Genomic DNA, 21,388 nt, shown 5'->3' on the forward strand with positions numbered 1-21,388 from the left:
GGGAGGAGGGGGGTTGGGGGGGGCCCCCAGCTTTTTCCTGGGTATCATACAGAGAAGCCAAAATGACATTCTGAAGACCTATGACTCTGTAGGTTAGTGTAAAAGTCAAATGCAGTCCTTTTGCCACCCTTTGGAAGCCTTACATGAGAGTCTCAGATGGGAAGGGGGAGTCCCATGAAAAAAAGCTCACAATGAGCTATTAACACAGTGTCTACAGGGAGGGCCACTCCATCACATCTAGGATAGTAGAGAAGATGCTAAATCGCATCCTACGTGGAAAGGCTACAGGAACCAGAGACAGCAGGGGAAGAACATTATCATTGCCACAGACAATTCTGGGGCTGAATGGGAGGGTCATTTAATTTTCTTTGGTATCACTATGTTCATGCAGAAATATCACCAGGACTTGAATCAATAACAGGATGAATTTTCCAACATTAGGAGCTGCTCAAAAATAGGACATCCTTCCTCAAGCCTCTAAACATATAAACAGAGATCATATGCTAAACAGGTTAAATGACTAAGGAATATTGTCAAAGGGATTCTTCCTTCAAGAGAAGGATTGGCTGAGATCATTTTTAAGGTCCCTCATGTTCTCCAGCCTCTATGATTCTACAAAACTGCTCACTGAAGAAAACAGAAGGGAAATGAAAACAATTCAGTCTAAAAGTCATGGGAAATTACACTGTTTGTGCAACAATTGCTGTCAAAGTTCTATGGTTAGGGACGACCAAGAATACTGATTGTAAAATACAGAGATGCAGGCCAGACGTAATAAAAGAGGTTCCACAAAGAGCCTAGATCCGGGAAGGTGGGTCTGTAATGCCCATTCCATGCTGTCACTGAAAAGTCCTCCCTGTCATCCACCTAAGGTGCTCCAAGTACACTGAGGATCAGGAACTGGCTAACAATGGCTGTTTTCCAGTATGAAATGCTGTAAGTATAAAATACTGGCATATGGGGCCCCTGGGTGGCTCAGTCAGTTAAGCTTCTGACTTCAGCTCAGGTTGTGATCTCAAGGTTTGTGAGTTCTAGCCCTGCATTGCGTTCTGTGCTGAGAGTGTGGAGCCTCCCCAGAATTCTCTCTCTTCTCACCCCCTTCCCTGCCCCTCCTCCACTTGTTATCTCTCTTTGTCTCAAAATAAATAAATATAATTTAAAAAATAACGATAAAAAATAGGAGTACCTGGGTGGCTCAGTCAATTGAGTGACCGACTGACTTTGGCTCAGGTCATGATCTCACATTTGTGGGTTCAAGTCCCACATCAGGATCTGTGCTGACAGCTCAGAGCCTGGAGCCTCCTTTGGATCCTGTGTCTCCCTTTCTTTCTGCCCCTCCACTGCTCATGCTCTGTCTCTACACCCCTCTCAAAAATAAATAAAACATTAAAAATAAAAAAAATAAATAAATAAAATGCTGACATATCTTTCCCATTCCTTGGAAATATAAAAAGGGGTCTGGAAAATAGGATTTCAAATATTAGTAACATTTTAAGCTGCCATACAGGAATTTTAGCCCAACTTCTTCACCCTACTAGCAAGCCCCTCCCATCCCAGTGTGCAGGGGACTAAGCAGCATGGCAGGTAAGTCAGAACAAGGAGCCCTTCTGGGAACCACTGAGAAGCAGTGCTGTATACAGCCATGCAGACCACACGGTCTCCTGAAGCACCAGCGTGATGGCCACATGCATGCGGTCACATCGCCATCAGAGGCCCGTGGGCAGGCCCCGCCTGGGACAATGAGCATCCAGTTTGCCAGCCTGGCTCCCAGCTGATTCATAATCTCTGTTCAGTTATTGCAATAAAAGAACAAAAGCCCAGCTAGGAAGCGTTCAGTCTTTGTGCTGATGCTAACGACATTCAGGGACAAAGGGCTGTGCTGCCTCCCAACCGGAAGCTGCTCGCAAGACACATCAGGATGCCTACGGTAATGACTAAGTGAATTAAAGGCCATTTCTCAGCAGTGCCAATGAATTAACACGCCAGGCTCTGAATGGGGGAGTTATTGTTGCTCGTGGTGCTTTCTTCCGGTCGAGGGCCTGGGAGTATGGTCTGGTGGGTGGGAATGTGCACTTGTGAAAAGCTGCACTGATTTCCCTGTCGCCTGCTCCTGCGCGCTGAGCTTGCTCAGGGCACCTTTGACCACAAGCACCCTGAAAAGATGACTCAGGGTAGCAACAGCAGGTCATGGGAAACAAAGATTTTTCCCTCCCTCTGCAACTTTCTTCTTGAAATTACTTAGGCACTTACTCAGTCCCAGGTACTGTTCTAAGTGCTTTCTGTGTATTAACTCATCCAGTCCTTGCAACGATCACTATCCCCTTTTATAAACAGACAACGTGAGGCAGAGAGAAGTCATGTCTGTCCCAAGATCACACAGGCGGTAAGTGGCAGAGCCGGCTTCAAATCCAGGCAGTTAATTACAGTACCTTTGACTGCTTTCATCCTACCTTCTCTGTGAAAGGATTCACTCCTAAGGTACAGTGTCCCTGATGCCCAGAAGCTTACTATTAAGACACAACAAGATCTCTACCTTCTTATGGGTTTGTTTTAGGCACTGGTAGGACATAAAATTTGATGTGGCCACTTAGTGGCAATGATGGGATCATAATTACACAGTGTTAGAAATGACAGCAAGAGATACTGATAAGGGAATACATTAAAAAGCAGAATTTCTCCAGGAGAAGGTTCCCAGGGGCTTGGCTGGTAAGAGACTTCACTAGGTGGCAGTTAATCCTACTTAATGAGGTACATCAGGAAGCTGAACCTGGAGAATGGGCTGCCTCCCTGCCAAGGCCAGAACTGCTGGCTACGTCACCACCTGGCAGATATGCCAGCAAGACACAGTGAGAGCGGTGCTCTCAGAAAAGGATGGAAAAGTCCATGTGTTACAGTAAATAGAGAAGGTGCCTTAGAGAATTAAGGAAGGAGGACAATGGGAAATGCTAGCTATATAGAAAACCCTAACAACAACTTTGAAACCATCCATTCCAAAATAATGATAAAACCATCACTAATTATGTCAATCATTCTTGTGTCAGAATTGGGTCAAGCCTTCTGATTCCCTGTACTTCTCACAACAGTCCTGCAAACTAGGTAGTATATTTTTTAAGTTTACTTGAGAGAGAGAGAGAGCGCGAGCGAGCAAGTGAGCGCATGTGCAAGCACATGAGTGGGGGAGGAGCAGAGAGAAAGGAGAGAGAGAGAATTCCAAGAAGGCTCTGCACTGTCAGCACAGAGCCAGACACAGGGCTCGAACTCATGAACGGGGAAATCATGACCTGAGTGGAGATCAAGAATCAGATGCTTAAAGACTAAGCCATTTACTTGGTTGCCTTAGTAAATGGTACTTTGATTGTGTATATAAAGAAGCTGAGTGAGATTCAGAGAGGGTGAGCAATTTGCTCAAGGCCACATAGCTTGAACTACATCTTTGTTTCTACAGCTTCAAAACTGGTATACTTTGCCTCTGTACTAAGCTGCTATCCAGTCATTTAAAAACTGTTGACATTTCTTTTTTCTCCTAATGATGTAAATGGATTCTTATTAGCATAACACATATTCTTCTCAAGACATGAATAAAAGCTTACCTGTTGGTACATTTATTTTAATAAATTCAAGAGGATTTTATTACTGCACATAAAAGCACTTAAACTTTTGGAAATTATACCTCTGACTTCAGCCAAAGGCACCCACCCCAATAATAACTAATATTTATTGAGTGTTACTCTAAGTGTTAGTCATATTCTAAGAGTTTCCAGAAACTAATGCATTTAATCCTCATGACAGTTATGGAAGGTAAATGCTACAATTCTTTCTGGTTTTACAAATGAGGAAACTGAGGCACAGTTAAGTTAAAAACTTATATTTAACAAGAAAGGTGACTGTTAGACAAAATACTACTATCAACAGAATCTCCCTCAAGCGCTCTGTTGCCCATGGGGATTTTCGGAGCTTTCATGTGCTATCCTGCACATACTGGCTCTTAAAGTTGCATGCAGCTCCCCCCTGTTCCCTTTTGCTTTGGTTTAAGAACATCTGGGAGAAGCTACATAGCTTCCAAAGAATAACCTCACATACTAGTGGCTTCTCTGGGCTCAGGCTGCAGCTGCTACAGCTTCTCCAGACTAGCCTGCTTACCCTGAGTGAAAGCAAATGGTAAGTAAGAGAGAATGTGAGCAAAAGCTAAGCACGAATGGGGAACCCGTGTGGCTCAGTTGGTTAAACGTCCAAGTCTTGATTTTGGCTCAGGTCATGATTTCATGGTTCATGAGTCCAAGCCCCCCTGGCCACCTCACAGGCATTTTCAATTCAGCACGTTGCAAACTGATCTTATCCTTTTGGTCCCAAAACTGGTCCTCCAGATGTCAAACCTGGTGACATCTACATGGCCACCACAGTCACATGCGTGTTCTGCATGTTCTACAGCCCGCATCTGTTTCCAGTGTGTCTGCTTGCCTCAATCCCCTTTCCACCGCCACTCACAGTAACACCACCCTCTCTGACCGGGACTTGGCTCTCTCATCCACTCTTGCTTCTTCCAACCCCTCAACCTTGCAGCAGCCAAAGTTTCCTTTTAAAAATGCCAACACGATTGCATTCCCTTGGTTAACATATGTCAATGGTTTCCTACTAGTTTCAGGATAAAATTTAAAAACCCTTAACTTGGCCTGTGAAGCCCTCTCTAAGAGTGTGCTTTGGCATCCCCGGCTGGCATGTCTGCGTGCCCCTCTCTCCCAAGTCCTTCAGGTGAATCTCAGCAGGCCTCTCAGCCAGGCTGGGCTGCTGTCTCCACCCCACACCTCTCTGGTTCCTTTCTCAGCCTGCCATTCCTCTCCACCACAGCAGTCTGGCAATGATAATGAATGGGTATCTATCTGCCCCATGCCTGTTTCCCTCAGAGATCTGGTGAGCACCAGGGCAGACTGTATTCCTGGGGTCCAGCAGAGCAGAGGTATGAATTCACGAAATTTGTTGACTACCTGCCTGTCTGAATAGGAAAAATATTTTAATTCTACCATACCCTTTCAAAAAAAGCAGTTGAGCCTAATGTCTTTGAAAGCCCAGCCACTCACATTAAAAAGTTAGGGGCTTATAGGAAATTCACAGCCATCGAGACTGTTAGGCTCTCATTTTTTCTATCAGTGCTCCACTCTTACTGGCCAATAAGATGCTGGTGGTATTTCTTAACAGACTGAGCCACCCAGGTGCTGCTGGTGGTATTTCTTAAAAAATTTTTTTTTTCAGGCAATAGAACCAAGCAGTATAATATCTGTTAACTAGAATTGGTTGTTTCTAACAGCTCTTCATCTATAACTGGCTGATGTTTCGATGATCTTGAAGGGCACTAAATAAGACATAGGTGACTTGAAAAACTTGACACAATTCTCTGAAGAATATAACTTACCATCATTGAGCAATTTGGTGCCCGTGGGGTCAATTTGATTATTCTTGTGACTTAAAGATATTCTTCTCCAAACAGAGGCATAGAATGCTCTCAGCAAGTTGAAAACAAAATTTATAAATCACTAAAACAATTAAGTATCACCACAAATCTTCTAGTCAAGGTTAGTCTGAAAAGATAACCAGAGTAAGTGCCTTAGCACCTTAAGGTCGTGATTCTTGGACCCTAACTCTGTGATGGAGAATAAAACAAGAGGTATCTTGTGTAGGCCAAGTGATAGAAAGAAATTTTTACTGAACTAAATAAAAATAGAGGCTTTCTTTGTACTTTTCGTACTATTGATGGACTCATTTACCTTAGTAAGGTTCAGTCAATTTCCTGGAACTTAGTTATAAACTGTACTTTATCACTGGTCAAAAGCTGAAAGTCTTGTACCCAACATTTCATTGGTCTGAAGCCACGTCTTTTTCATGAGGCTGATAAATGACTACCTTCAGTGTACAAAGTCCTTCTAAGAATATACAGATACTGATATAGAACCTATTCAAATGCACACGGTTACCCATAAATAGCAAAGGACACACAGGGCTTCCTTAAAAACTAAGACAATGGTAGGAGGTGACATCTGAGATCCCCAGGGAATATAAAGGGTACAGCCTACACAGCCCTGCGTCACCACCGGAAGGTCATCTGACAGGCCTTTATTGAGAATGGGAATGCATTTCCCAGGATGCCGATGTAAGCCCACCTGACCCACAATGAAGCTAAATCTGCAAGTCTAATTGAGGGCTTTCACTGCCTCTACATAGTCTAAACTCCTACTCAGGATGCCAGAAACACAAGTCGTCACCGCCGGCCAGGGCGGCAGACCTGGATGAGGATCCAGCAGGAGCAGGAGGCAGGAGAGAGGTTCCTGGCGGCAGCGACAGTTATTTCTTAGGAATTCGGAATTTACAGCCAGCTGAATAAATAGTATTTCTTTTTCTTTGTATTGAGGAATAGGTGCGACATGAAGGATCAAAAGATAAAGCTGGTATAAATCTCTTCATGCCCAATGCCCTGTGGTCACAAGGGTTCCTGCTTTTGAGGAAAAGCCAGGGCCTGTGCGCATCGGTGCATAAAGCAAAGTGTCCTTGGGCACGCTGCTGTCGCCGGGACTCGGAGGGTGTGTCCCATGGATGCATGTGCCCCACGGAGGCTGAAGTCTGACCCACCTCCAAGACAGAAGCTCCAGAAAGTGCCACACAAGGCGAGACATAAGGAGGGCTTGGCCATAGCTCTGACGGATGAGCATGAGAGCCAGAACCCGTCTCAAAGAAGAGCGCCTGCTGAGTGCAGCTTCTTTGCCTTTGCTCAAAAATCCTTAGGTTCTCAGAGTAAAAGGCCACAGGAGTATAGGCAGAAAAACGCACCTGGCTTATCAGTGGAGAGGCAGAATGGATGCAGTGACAGCTCTTGGGCTCTGGAATCTGAGCCCGTGGGCTTGAAAGCCATTCCCCCCACCCCAAGCTGTGTGACCTGTAGCAAGTTATTAACCTCTCTGAAATTTAGCTGCATTACCTTTAGTCTGGGGGTTATTGTGAGGGTTAAATGAGACAATTCACATAAAGTGCAGAACAGAGTACCTGTCATATGGTAAATGCTTTGGGAAGTGTTAGAAATTGTTATTTTAGCAACCTGAAAAAAGCATACAAATCATGCTAGGTAAGTAGGGAAGACAATGTAGATAAAAACAAAAGAAAATAATACAATGTGCGGTTTGATAAGACTTTGCATTAATTGAGGATCTAGGCTCAAGGGCCAAAAGTTGTCATGTTAAAATAAAAAAAAAAGAAAAAAGGAAGGAAGCGCACATAAGCGTGTGTGTGTGCATAGGCACATGTGTATTCTTGAGTATTTTAACTGTTTAATGGGATGACAGTAGAAATTTTCTAGGGTTTACACGGTAAGCGCCTTTCACTTGAAATTAAGTGTAATAAATCATTAGGCAAGGAGCCCACTAACTAAGGCATGTGGTCCAGGTTTCCAGGGTGTGATGCTCCCATGAGGTGGTGCCCTTCGGAAATGCTCTTGGAGGGAATAAACCACAAGGAAGGCAGTGGGGAAGCAGGGATGTGGGGGCAGAGCCCGACAGGGTATTGCTTAGGTGAAGGGAGAGATGTGACCAGAGTCTGCCCGAGTAAACATGGGGTCTAACCTGCAGAGGCATCTGGTTCTCAGGAGAACTGACGGAATGGCAGGAAGGGCATGGCTCTGGACCGGGGACTAGAATGAGAGGCCCCCACGGGCCTGGCTGGGCTGAAGATGACACCCAGGCTTGGCTGCAAGGCACTTCAATTGGTGCCCAGGAGGGTAACCAGAGGGGGCACCTGCACAGCTGTGCTCTGTGCTTCGCTTCTGAGAGCTGATTCATTAACACCCCTGCCTCCCCTCCCCCGGCCTCTGCCTGCTCCTTCCAAGGTCGCCTGCCCATGGCACCACAGGGTCTCTGTCTACTACAGTGTCATTTTTGGAATAGATGGTGATGAACTTCAAACTCCTCCTGCACGGAGCATTCTTCACACTGACAATCAGACAGACTTACAAACTGAAATGGGAACGTGCTTCACATGCCCACTGGTGCTTGCAGAGGCCTGCAAGGTCCGATTGTGAGGGTCCCCGTTCAAGGCTTCGATGGCTTATCTACATTTGCCTTCTCGGGGTTTGTGTGGGCACTGAGATTAGATAGACCTGGGTGTGAACACTGTGCACTTGGTGGCCCTGTGACATGGGGCCAATTATTTCAATCTCTTCCTGAACTTCAGTTTCCTCTTGGTTAAATGGGGATTGTATGCATTTGGCATGAGAGGCAACGAATATACGCAAAGAGGTAATGATAGTAGGTGGGATCCTGGATGTAAGCAGAAACCCTCACCTAGGAGCTGGCATGCAGAAGTCACTTAATAATTGCAACTGTTGAGTATTAATGTGGCTGGTCTGTATATGAACTGATTCCAGGGACATATGAGATTGATAGGATTTTACTGCAAACTGAAACCGAGGCCCTCACTGATTTAAACCAGGAAGGCTGGACGTGGATGTGCCAATTAAAAAGCAGTCTGCTCCTGGTGCCTGCAATCCACCACCCTCGAACCACCGTGGCCACCTGACAGAGCAAGTGAATTGCTGTAAACCATTAACTAGGAGCAAGAAGGCGTTTGGGAAAACTGTAAAACTGCTGCCCTATTACTGTGCAGTCGGTCAACCTTCCATCTGCCATCAGACTTTCCTAATAGCTATGTTCTCGGTTTCCTAACTGTCTAGAGGCTTTGATTTATCCAACGAAGGAAGGAGGCTTAACAAACATCTGTTAGACCACAAGGGTGGGAGCCTTGCCCAGGACAAGCCACGCAGGAAGGTGTGGCTGCCAGTATGGTATCCCACCCAGATGACAGCAATGCCTGGTAGTGAAGGCCAGTGTGGCCAGCAAACCGGAGGACTGGCCTTGGATACTAAAGGGCGTGCGAAAGGTCTAGTGCTTTCTACAGTGTCCAGAGGGGTGATGAAGGAGTAGCAACAGGAGGACCCTGCTTTTCCATACCTGATATTTCACTTGTCTGCCTAGTCATTTTGTGGTCTAGTTAACACCTGTATTGTACCTCTCAATACTGACTCATTTATTCCTATATTAGTTCATTCACTCCGTGAATATTCATGAGGCATCTACTGTGTGCAAGGTACAGTTCTAGGCGCTTAGAGATACATGATGGAGAGGTGCATCGGGGACAAAAGAGACAAAAATCCCCCGTCCTCGGGGGCTCACATTCCAGTGTAAGACGTACGAAGGTACCCAGAGAGTACGTGTGAAGGCGGCAGAGCTATGTAAAAATAATAAAGGAGCGGGAGCATCAGGACACGCTAGAGGGAGGGGGTGCAAATTTAAGTAAGGTGGGGAGGCTGCACTGAGGAGGTGATATCTGAGTAAGACCCAGAGGGGCTTTACCTGCTTTCCTGATGTGACCACACCAAGGTCACTTCTCACCAAGGTCACGCCCCAGCCCCCTGCCAAGCAAGGGAAGTCCTCGGCTGGAAGAGCATTCAGGCCTCATCCTCCTTCGCAAGTTAGGGTATGTGCTCCCAATGGACCATGGCCCCAGCCGGGGATGGGACACCCAGGAAGCGACCAAGAGGAGTGGGCTCCCACGGGGGCCCCAGCAGGTCCTCACCTCCTCCAGCCGCCGCCGCTGCTCCTTCTGCTCCTCTATGCGCTTCTGGCGCTCGGCCAGCAGCTGCCGCTTGTGTTCCTCGTTCTCCCGCTGCTGCTGTTCCAGCTGTTGCCGCCGCAGGGCCTCTGAACGCTCCTTGTTGGCCAGCTGGAGCCTCAGGAAGTCCCGCCGCAGAGTGGACTCCCCCGGCAGGTTCAGAATGGAGCTGCAGGCAGGAGGGAGAGATCAGGATCCTGTGTGCAGCAAGGGTCATCATTACCAGCGTCCTGGGTGGGGGGCGGACAGCGGGCAAACAACTCGCCTGTATGCAGGGAAGGGAGCCACATGTGCCAGCACGAGCCCTTGGACCCTCTGTCAATTACAGAACTCATCCCCAGGGAAACCGAGTCAGTGTAACCGACCAAGTGTTCAGCCTCCTTTTCAGCGTGGCTAAACATACACACGCTGTGTCCATCCCTAGATGGACACGGCATTACCTCTCTTCAGCACTGTCCACACTGCTCCCTCACCCTGAGACATGCAAGGACCTGCTTCTAAAAGTTTTAGTTAAGTGTGCAAGCCTTAGGCCCTGGGTCAGCTGACTGTCATGTTTAAGAAACACATAAGCAAAGTCAGCAAGTGAACAATCGGGAGCAGTAAGGGAACCTATTCTACTAAGATGAGTACATCACCCTCTCCTCCTCCTCCCCCCACCACCCCTCCGGGACTCCTTGCACCAAATCCCAGGAAGCAAAGGGCAGGCTGCTCGTGTGAAAACATGATGAGCCAGGGAGGGAGAACATTTGAGTCAAGGTCAACACAGAGTAGAACAGGAACCCAAGCCTGCCAAAGTCTCAGAGTTTAGGGCTTGTCTCACTGCACCAGGGTTAAAGAGAAGTGATGTGGTCTGGTTCTGCAGCAGATGGTGTAGCTAGGACTTCAACCCAGCTCACTGATTCCTAGGTTCTGTTTAAGCACCACGGACCTCAGTTTCCTCATCTGTAAATAGGTGGTTGTGCATCATATGCATGTGCGTGTGCGTGTGTGTGCGTGGGCACGTAACAGAAAAAGGACAGAAAACCCCATACAGCCACTCCATCTACAGCCTGGTCTAGGGCTGCCCTATTCACATCTAAGTGTGCGTGAACAACTCAAAGTCAGCTCTTTGGTTGCACACAGCAGCCTACCAGGAAAGTGGGGAAGGCTCATATTTGTTGATGCAAATGTAGCTCTTTTAATCTTTCTGGCAACTTCCACTTGCAGTAAACCCATTAAATAACTCTTGAGCCCCTTCTAGACGGCCAGCACTATGATAGGTTCTAGTGGATACAGCAGTCACTCAACGAATGTTCTCTCTAGTTATCTCCTTGTGGGGAAGAGTGACCGACACATAATTAGACAAATGATGACAAATAACAATTTCATGTAGGAGCAGGCTCTATATAAGACAAAAGACGTAATGGCTTAAGAGCGGCAGTGGCAGGAGGCTGGGGTGAGAATGAAGGGTTCTGCTCTAGACCGGGGTGATCAGCAAAGACCTTTCTGACAAGGTGCTAGATGAGCCAAGACTCAAATGATGAGTCGCTCCCATGAAGAGGTAGGGAAAGAACCTGTCAGGCAAAAAGAAAAGTAGATGAAGAGGCCTGTGGTGGCAAAAGCTGGGGCCTCTTTGAGGAGTTGGACCCCACGGGACTTTGCAGAGCAGTGTGAAGGAGAGAGGTGGTCTGAGAGGAGGTGAGAGACTGAGCAGACCCGGGAAGGCATGTGGCTTGGAAGCCACGCGCAGAAGGGTATAGTCAGGGGAGTGACGTGATAGGGCCTTCTGGCCGCGGAGTGGACTGCTGTCTGCAGGGCGTGGGAGGGGAGGGCAAGCAGAGCCACCAGCTGGGCTGGCACAGCGGTGGCTCACGGGGGAGGGGCGGTGGGGATGGAGGCGGAGAGAAGCACCTGCAGGGGAGTTAATGAAGCCTCTGGTGTGTGGAGTGGGCGACGCCGTGCAGGTTTCGTCTGGCACCTGGACAGTGGTGGTGATGCAAACTGGGGTGGCAAACAGTGGGCAGGGGGGCAGGTTTGGGGGCAGTTGATGAGGCGATCATCCTGTTGTGGAGAGTGGTTAGCCTGCCGTGTGACTGTCATTGATGCCAAAAAATGACATAAAAAGGCTTCGTTCATGATGTCCCACAGACAGTGCTTGGAATTTACTAACAAAGCTCCTCTAAAACATACAGCTTTGGAGTAGGACTCTAAACCAAATGCCAAGTGACAGTGCTTGTCCACACAGGCCACAAGCTCTGTGCAGAGGTGGCAAGGCTCGGGGAGCCCGGCCTCGCCACGCACGCGAGGATGCGCCATTAATATTAACTGATGTTGAATCAACGTGAGGCAATTTGAGCTGTATTAGTGGCTCAGTCATAAACCTGGTGTGTGACCTGGTTGCCAGCTTTGAGCTCTCACCTCATTTTTAAAATGAAGTAACCACTGTCCCTTTCTACTTTTCAGGATTTCATGAAGATTAATAACATAGGTCCATAAAACAGGAGTTGGAACATAATCTTCAGTGTGATGTAATGCCACGTTACAATTATAGAAGTGTTAAGGCATGGCTAGGTCAGCCCGCTAAGGGCTGTTTACAAGTACTAGTTAAAACGGGGCTTCTCGGTTCTATAGAGAGTGCTCGAAGGGCTGACATGACATCTGGGTAAGCTTTGGGAAAAAAAAAATAGTGTACAACTTCTCTGGTGTTTTGCCTTTTCACATCACTGCTTGACAGACATGATCTCTACCTAACTAAACTGGGGGCAGCCAATGTGTATTGTATCAGATGAAAGGAAAAATTTTCCTTCAGTCTTTGACCTTGAGAATTCCTGTAGCAGGTGAAAAGAAAAACTGGATGGCCCTGTAAGTCCCTCCTTCTTCCTGTAGTTTAGCAATAATTCAGCGTGGGAATTAACTAAAAAAAAAGAAGCCACTGGTTCATTCTAATAGCAATGGCTGGGTTGGCCTCTTTCCTAGGCAGGGAGCTCCGCCCCAGCAGTATGGAACGTGCCCCTCCTGGATTGTTGGAGTCTTCACCTTGGATGGCTAGAGGATGGAGCCCCATATACCCCAGGGAGTCGTCTTCTTTTGCATTTCCCCCAATAAATCTCCCTCTGCACCACCAAGGTATGTGTGCCTATGCCCCTTGACTCACCAAATTGCTGGCAGCTGAATTCTCTCGTGGAACAGAAATCCCAGCAATGTGAGTACACTAACCTTAATTATTTATAAACACACTGGAAGAAAGGTGGAATCAATGTCAAGTGAATTTCAAAATGCAGGGATGGTTTTTATGGTTTTTCATAAAGCAGCATTGATTCGAGGGTCCAACGTGTAACAGCTGAAGTGGGCATGAACATTTCTATAGAGGGTTCCCCTCTAGAGTATGATTCGATTTCCTGTAAATCACTTCCTCTCAGACTAGGCTGTGGTGAAAATACCAAGACATGTGACAAGGGCAGTGGCTGCCCAAATGGGCTTCTCAAAGGTATGATGCAATGAACTGAATAATTCAAGTCCCAAAATACCACTGAGATCTCCTGAAAATAGTTTTAGGTACTTTGAGTCTTGTATTACCCAGATAATTGCCTCCCACCCATTCTACACGTTACATACATGAGGAAACAAGGTCTTAGAATAGAGACCATAAATCTTAGGGGACAAGATAAAGAATACGCTGATTTCCACATTTTTGTAAGAGTCTGCCTGGGGAAATTTTCCCAAATTAATGAGTATGTTCATGGGCAATAAATTAAATGAGACCACCTTGCTGGATTCTTAAAAATGAACCTATAAATCAAAAGGAAGCGAGTTTCACACAAGCACAATTCAGAATGTGAAAACAACACTTAGCTTTTGCTCTCCTACCTGGGCTCTCCTGAGTCATTCTCCTCCTCTTCTTCCTCACTTCCACTGTACTCATACTCTGTCTCATCTAAAGAGAGACCCACAGAATGTTAGTGCACAAAAAGATGCTGTGGCTCAGTCAATCCTCCCCCCGAACCCCCCGTTTTATATGTAAGTAATCTGAGGCCCAAAGAGCTGTCATTAACCAACTGAGCCACTCAGGCACCCCTCAAAGAGCTGTCATTAATGCTGACCTGGGACAGGCTCCAGGCCTCCTGACTTGTGATCTAACAGTTCCCATCAGCTGGATCAAGTGCATGGAATTAACATCCAAGACTGTCCCAGCTGACTCTAGATACCTGTCCCTAATGGCTGGTATTCACATGAAAGTGAAGGAACTGAAGAAACTGAAAAATAACTTTTCAGTTTGTGTTAATTCCCCATTATAGGACCACCTAAACCAATTTTTAATGGCCCACTATTAACCTATTCATCATTTTTTAAGTAAAAGTTTAATTATGACTTACATGGACCCACAAATTGTCTTTAGATCTCTTGATAAATACCAGAAAGAAACTTGACAATGTGTGCTATTAAAAATGTAGAGTTGGGGTGCCTGGATGGCTCAATTGGTTGGGCATCCAAGTCTTGATTTCAGCTCAGGTCATGATCCCAGGGTTGTGGGACTAGGCCCTTCTCTCCATCTGTCCCTCTCCCACTCACACACATGTGTGTAATCTTTCTCCCTCCCTCTCTCTCTCAAAAAAAAAAAAAAAAGAGAAAGAAAGAAAAAAGAGTTAAATGGACCACTGGGGACATTCATTAAATTGCCCATTGGGGACATTCATTTAATTCAGTAATATGTTAGTAAGCTAACACGTAATAATAAATAAGATTGAGTCTGCTTTGGAGGAGATCAGAATCTAATCGGCAAGATGGACAAGTAGGTAATCAGATCCTCCATGATTATGAAGAAATTAATCTTTATTGGATATCTCCCATGCCAGTCACCCTGCTAAATACTTTGCCTATGCTCTCTCATTTATTTTGCATAACAATCCTTTAACACACTTTCAAGTGACGACACTATTACAAGAGGTTAAGTGACTGAACCAATGACTTATTAATAAAAGGTCAGTCAATCTGAGATTTGAATTTAAAATTCAATCCAGAACTTTTCCAGCTTTAAAACCAGTGTTCTTTCCAACATATTATATGCTAAAGGGAAGTGCACAAATGAGATATCAGAGAAAGAAGCAAAGTCCATTGGTCATAATGAGAGAGAGGGGCAGCAAAGTCTTTAAGGAGGAAATGAGCTAGGCCTTGCAATTGTTGGTGGCCTCATTCCAGGCAGATGGTACCTGAAAGTGGTGGGAAAAGGGCATTCTAAGCAACATAACCACGTGGGTAAGGCTGACAGTATTATAGGGAAAGGCATGTTCACAGTGAGTCATGAGTGGCTAGATGTTGGTGTGAAAAAAGCAGACAGAATGAGTAAGCCCAGCAGGTCTGATAGGACTTTCTGATCCTTATATAAAAGTCCTTGCTGAAGACTTTTCTGTGGGCATTGGGGAATCTCGGAGGAGCTTTTACTTTTAAGCAAGGCAGGGTGTCACATTACTGTTATCCTTTCATAGCTGTTAGTAATTACAACTTTGAAAGCATCTGTGCCCTCCTAGAAAGGAACTAAAACTGCAATTTGGTTGGGTTACCGCCAGGAGGCATCACACATGATAAGAACTAAACCCTTTGCTTTCCATACTCTCCAGTCATTAAAGGGCTAATGAAAAGGAGTGAAAAGCTTGATGTTTTCAAGTGTATTTTTTTTTAAATCACAAGTTAGCTTCAAATATTTAGATATGTATGAAGTTTTTGGGCTACTTATGTTTTGAGTATTATGTCCCCAAAATGTAAAGGAGCTTCATAACATGTTTCAATATTCCACACTGAAAGTGTACTCTTTTCCAAACTTCCCTGAGATAAATTAACAGAAGAGTTGGAAGTAATCTGCAGAAATTTTATCTAGTAAAGGAAATTCTAGCAAGGAAAAGAAACACACAATTAATCCGATTATTTCTATTCTCTAAGGGAAAACTTGCATCTGTCAGGTCTTTCAACTGTAATACTTCACCAAAATCTGGTCTTACTGTTTTTATATTACTGGCATAAATTGGCATATGTCAACATATCTTAAGGAAAAAATAATACTAGGTTAAAAAAATAATAAATCAATTCTCGTTAAAATTGTTTGATTGTACCAAAGGCTGGTCTTAGGACCACTAAGAGAGTATAAAAGTATTAGAGGAAGCAAATGAAATAATTTGATGAAACTGAGCAAATGGAATGAGACCTCATTTGATCAATACACTCTCTGGGGAGCAGACAAAAATGAAGGTTTCTGGTGGCTTTGAGCCTGAACAGAATTAGGTTTCTTAAATTACCATGTAACTATGAAGCATACCTCCTACCAGGAATCTTACTCTTCTACTCTGCAGAGACGCAGCACGTTAAAAATAGTCTTATTTTGGGGCACCTGGGTGGCTCAGTTGGTTAAGTGTCTGACTCCTAACTTTGGTTCAGGTCACAATCCCAGCATTGTGGTATTGAGCCCCACATCGGGCTTTATGCTGAGCAGGGAGCCTGCATGAGATTCTCTCTCTCTCCCTCTGCTCTGCTGTCCCTCTCCCCATTTTCCCAAAATAATAAAAAATAGCCTTATTTTCATAGAGTGGGGAGTTTTGAGTCACATTCTAGAGTCTGTGCCTTCCAAATGTGAAAGCAACCCAAGGCAGAAGCTTTACCCATTCTATTCACAGGTCAAAGGCAAAGAAGTCATGAGTTCTCAGAAAGTGATTCTGAATAGTACTGAAAACCTGTAGGTCAATAAAGAACTGTCTATATAAGGAGTAGCTAATATTTATTGTATCTATATGCCAGAAATTGTATTAGACATTTTAATGCATTATCTCATTTCATCTTTGCAACAATGACAGGCAATGCTAATTACTATTATATCCCCTCTTCTATTTTAAAGATGAGGACACCGGGAGGAAGTTCACATAACTCTTCAGGGGGCAGAGCTAGAATTTAACTCAGTCTGAGTCTGGAAAAGACAGGCCCAAAGAAAAATCAATTTCCCTTTTAGAGAAGTTGGCCTTTAATGGTTGCATGTCTGACACACCTCTCTGAAATGTTCCCATTACAATTTTAACTTCATAGAGTGGAAGACCACTATTAATAAATAGCGGTTGAAAAATCAGTCCTGAAGCTTTTTGACCTTGACTTACCTATTCTCTCATGCCTCACTCCTCCAGCTTGGGCTGCCCTCCCACCTCCTTGGATTCTGACAGATACCTCATCCCTTTCCACCCACTAACAACTGGAGATGGGCCTCCTTTTTTTTATTGTCTTGTTTTGTTCAGAATATTTATTTATTTATTTTTCAGTGCTATAATAATTTTGTGTTCAATCAAAATAGGCAATGAAGCTTTATTTCCTATTCAGCGCTTGAAGTAAAAATAGTCTGATCCCCCAAACATTCAACAATGTATCTTTGCTTAAAATTGAAGTATAGTTGGGCCTCCTTTTTGGCTTTGCCTCATCACCTCTTACTCTTGAGTCTAACCTGATCGCACATTTCCCTGAGTCCCTGAGGCTGGTAGCCAAGGAGGACGTTCTCCCTTAAACCTTCACTGAGGATTTCCCCTCCTGCCTCAGCCCCCTGCCGCTCCTACCTCTTCACAGTCTTGACTACTGCAATGCTTACCACCTACGCCACACACCTGCTTGTACCTGCCACATCACAGACGGTAACCGCAGAGGCAAAGAAGGGACATTCAAATAAAAGGAGAACACCCTCTGTCCTGTGGGCCCCACCACCCTCCAATGCTCCATCTGGCTTGAAAGAACAGAGAGAGGACAATGGTGTTGAGGACAGAAACGAGGAAAAGCACACTGCCACGTGTCTCCCAGCCTTGTGCCTGGTCTTCCCCTTTATTCTCCATCCCCGTCCGCGCTCAGTGCTCACCTCACGAGCCCTAGGCTGGCTCCTCACCATCAGCCGTCCCCTTTTGTCCACTGACCTGCCTGCCTCCACCCAGGGAGGACTCACTCTGTCTGTCCTCTGGATCTTTCCATTTCCTCGCCATACCTCAACCTTCCCTGCTCCCCACCCAACCACCACAAAACCTGCCCCAGACCATGTGCGTTTTCTCCTTAGTCAGGATGCTAGTTAAGGACGTCCGAGCCTCTATTCAACCAGGATATGGTCCCAGGACCCCAAGTTTGAACTCATGTCTTTCCATCAATGCCATGAAAAGATAGTGGTAAAACAGCTAGAGCCGTAGAGATAAGAGTTTTTGAATCTATAAAATAAAGAAGCACATGAAATGATCCTCCAGCACAAAATTCGATGTTCCAAATAGCCAGTCTGGCAACTCTGTGACTGTAAGAAAATTCATTCCAACATCTGAGCTCAATTCTAAATGAGCCTCAGAGCACAAAAACTTAAATGCCAAAGACTGCCAGTATACAAAAATGTCAACTAAATGCTTTTTTAGACTGTCTTCTATAGACTTTTGGTCTTCAAAACATGAATATTCATTTGAACTAAGAAAATCACATGTCGTATTAAACCACTTCATAGTATTACTCAACAGGATTCTGTTAGTGCCTGGAAGAGGTAATATTACTTATAGTTCTATCCTTTCAAGAAGATTCCATTTCACATCAATCCATTGATGCCTACGGGCTGTGAACTCAGAGGCAGGCCTCCACACTAAAGAATAATGGAGGCCCACCCGAAACCCCCACGGTCACCTCCAAATACATCAAGAGCCCATGATTCACTCTGTCTTTTGTTTCCTTTGCTGAAATACAAATGTGCTTCTAACCTTTCTCTCCTCGCTTCTTCTTTGTTCTGTCAATATGGTCCTTGAGTTGAATGCGGACCTGTCGTTCATTAGGTTGGTCTCGAATAAATGGATGCTTCATCAGTTGTTCCGTTGCTGGTCTCTGGCTGTGATTCTTTACCAAGCAGCTCTCAATAAATGACTGGAATTTTTTTGACCTGCCAAACAAAAGAGATGAACCCACAGATAAAAAGACCATCCAAAGAAAAAGCAAAATTCTATTTCTCCAAAATGCTAGAATAAAAAAAAGAAGAAAATAGGTTTAATTAGCCAACATAGGAATCGACCAGTCACAAAGTAGGTCTAGACCTTTATTAGGCACAATGGCGTTCAAAGGCATCATCATCACCATCAACACGCGATTCAGGCAATGTATAGGAGTTACATGCATAAGAGCATTTTTGCACGATTTACATATAATATCACACAAGAGACCAAAAGGAATCAGGTAAGAGAAAGACCTTGGTGAAAATCATATCTGGAAGGTCTATTGTGATGAGAGAACCAGAGCTGAGCCTTAAAGAATGAAGAGGAAGCCAGGGCGCCTGGGTGGCTCAGTTGGTTAAGTATCCGACCTTGGCTCAGATCATGATCTCCCAGTTTGTGGGTTTGAGCCCCACGTCAGGCTCTGCGCTGATGACTCAGAGCCTGGAGCCTGCTTTGGATTCTGTGTTTCTCTCTCTCTCTCTGTCCCTTCCCTACTCACGTTCTCTCTCTCACTCTCTCTCTCTCTCAAAAATAAATAAACATTAAAAAAAGAATGAAGAGGAAACCACAATCAGAAGAGAGTTCAGGGAGGCAGGAAATAGTGAAAAACTAAGGACTGGGCTGAGCACACTATATGTCAGGGGACGCTTAGATGAGTTGTCTAAATGATGCAGAAAATGCAAGCTGCGGGGAACATAAAATCAAGGTTGGATAGGTAAGAAGGAGTACATTTTGCAGAAATGCGAAAGATGCTTACATGGTAAAGTGAGTTTGGTTAGGCAAATTTCTTTAATTGGTAATTTCAAAATTACTTTTGAACTCTGCTCTCCAATTAATAAGAACAGGGTGTATGTGTATGGTTGCTATTAACTCAAGGACTTGAAAGCTTAGGAACTAAGTTCATATCCAGACACCAATTTATCTTCCTCTAGACAGGCACTATTTCCTGAAAGATAAACCCTGTGCCTCGCACAGGGGAAGGGAGAGATGGTGAGAGATACCATACCAGGAGTAGGGCAGCAAGTCCACCATGTGGGAGAAATTAATGGTGGACCTCAGCTATGATTCATAAGCGGGGCATGCATGTTCTTGCTGAGTTCCAAGAAACTGTCCAGCCTCGTAAATACTTCACCACTATATAGCATGCCTTTCTGATATGCTCCACCGGCAGCTTGGCACATGACCGGCAGATACCTTGGTCGAACTCTGGTCACCCTCTTTGTGGCGCCCACGCTGCTCAGAGCAGGTGGAAATCCATTTTGTGCTCTCTGTCTCCCTCCTGTGGAGTGCTGTGGAATAACAGGAGCGGATCCCAGGAGCAAGCTTGACTCTCTCCCAGGCCACCCTACACACAGACTTTAGGCTTGAAAGCTGTCTTCACCACACAGAACACAATGGTGAACATGTAATTCAAGATTCAAATGCAAGAGGGCACTGGCATATGCATCACTGCATTTTTTTGCCCAGGTCAAAGCAGTCTCTCATTCCATGTTTTTAAAGGACTGCATTATTAATATCTTTTCCTCCCTGTATTTCTAAGCTAAGTTCATGCTTTTAAATTATTTTACATAGAAGCAAATGTACCCTGCAATGCCTGGGGTCACCACAGAATCAATGGGGATCGGCCACCAGGTGGAAAGTAGTGACAACAGGGTGGATACTCTGGGTACCTCCTTGTATGTCCTTCAGCCTGTAGCCCTGCTTCCTCCACGCTGGTGATCTCCAAGAGCACTGGTGTGCTCCTGGTATCCTGAGCACACTACTTATCCTCACATGCTGATGAACGAATGAATGCATGAATGGATATCAGATGTGAGATCCGGACAAATGCTGTAAAATGGCCACCATCGAATCTGTGCTTGTGAGGCAAAGAGAGGGAGGGCTGGAGAGGAGATAGTATTGAATACTCTTTCTCTTTCAGGTCCATCAGACAGATCTGTGGAGGCACAATTGTGATATTATCTCAGGAGAGACTTTGCAAAAAACACCAGCACAGGATAGTGGACTCTCCTAAGGAATAAACTGAAGAGAACGAGGTTAACCTGCATAAAGAAATAGACACATTCCACATGGCGCTTTCCTAGGTAGAAAATCAGTATTAAAAACATGAAAACACAAACAAATTAAAGCAGGGAGCTGTTACATATTCATGAGAAATGCAAATGAAAGCTCTGGGTTTTTTTTTTTTCTGCTTCCAACTAGAAGGAAGTGCTTTCTTTTTATAAAGTGCTCAGCTATTAATTAGAGGGTGATAAATAAAGAAATCACACCCAATTTAAAAATGAGATCCAGACTCGATAAATGGTATGTTCAATTCCCCAATACTGACACCTAAAAAAAAGTCAGTGGCATCTATAGGGCGAAAGAGTAGCTCAGTACTCAGTGGAAGTAGCTGTTGTACAGGGTGTGCTTTCTAACATCTCTTCTGGTGGGAAAAAACCTTCAGAGATATTCAGGAGAATGACCGTGGGCCCAGAGGTTGAGCCAAGGTGCGTAGAACCGCAAAGCTGGCAATGTAGCTCCCGTCTTCTTCAAGTGGTACAGTTTGAAGAGAAAACAATGCTTACTGCTTACTTAAAACAAATCTTCAAAGAAAGAATCACCATCTCTTATTTAAGTTAGTGTGACCAAAGAATCAATATGCTTAATTACACATTTAATTAAACGTAAAAACCCTTCCCTATGTTGAACACCACTTGACTGTTTGCTGAGCAGTCTAATGGGTTTAAAGTACATTTATATAACTTTATTGTTTGAATCTCTGCTGCCAGTAATTTAGTTCTGTCTTTAAAAAAAATGCC

At 44.9% G+C, this 21,388-nt stretch overlaps 1 protein-coding gene across 1 annotated transcript in view; it reads right to left on the reverse strand.

Moving 5' to 3' along the window:
- The window catches only part of TNIK (TRAF2 and NCK interacting kinase), a 396,954-nt gene that overhangs the window by 92,521 nt on the left and 283,045 nt on the right, over positions 1-21,388 (reverse strand). The window contains exons 10-12 of the mRNA XM_077763673.1: positions 18,363-18,538; positions 13,492-13,558; positions 9,610-9,814 (exon numbers count right to left, since the gene is read on the reverse strand). Coding sequence (XP_077619799.1) covers positions 9,610-9,814; positions 13,492-13,558; positions 18,363-18,538 — 448 coding nt within the window. The remainder of the gene's footprint in view (positions 1-9,609; positions 9,815-13,491; positions 13,559-18,362; positions 18,539-21,388) is intronic.

This window comes from Crocuta crocuta, unplaced genomic scaffold, assembly GCF_008692635.1.
Source record: "Crocuta crocuta isolate KB4526 unplaced genomic scaffold, BGI_CrCroc_1.0 scaffold433, whole genome shotgun sequence".
NCBI lineage: Eukaryota > Metazoa > Chordata > Mammalia > Carnivora > Hyaenidae > Crocuta > Crocuta crocuta.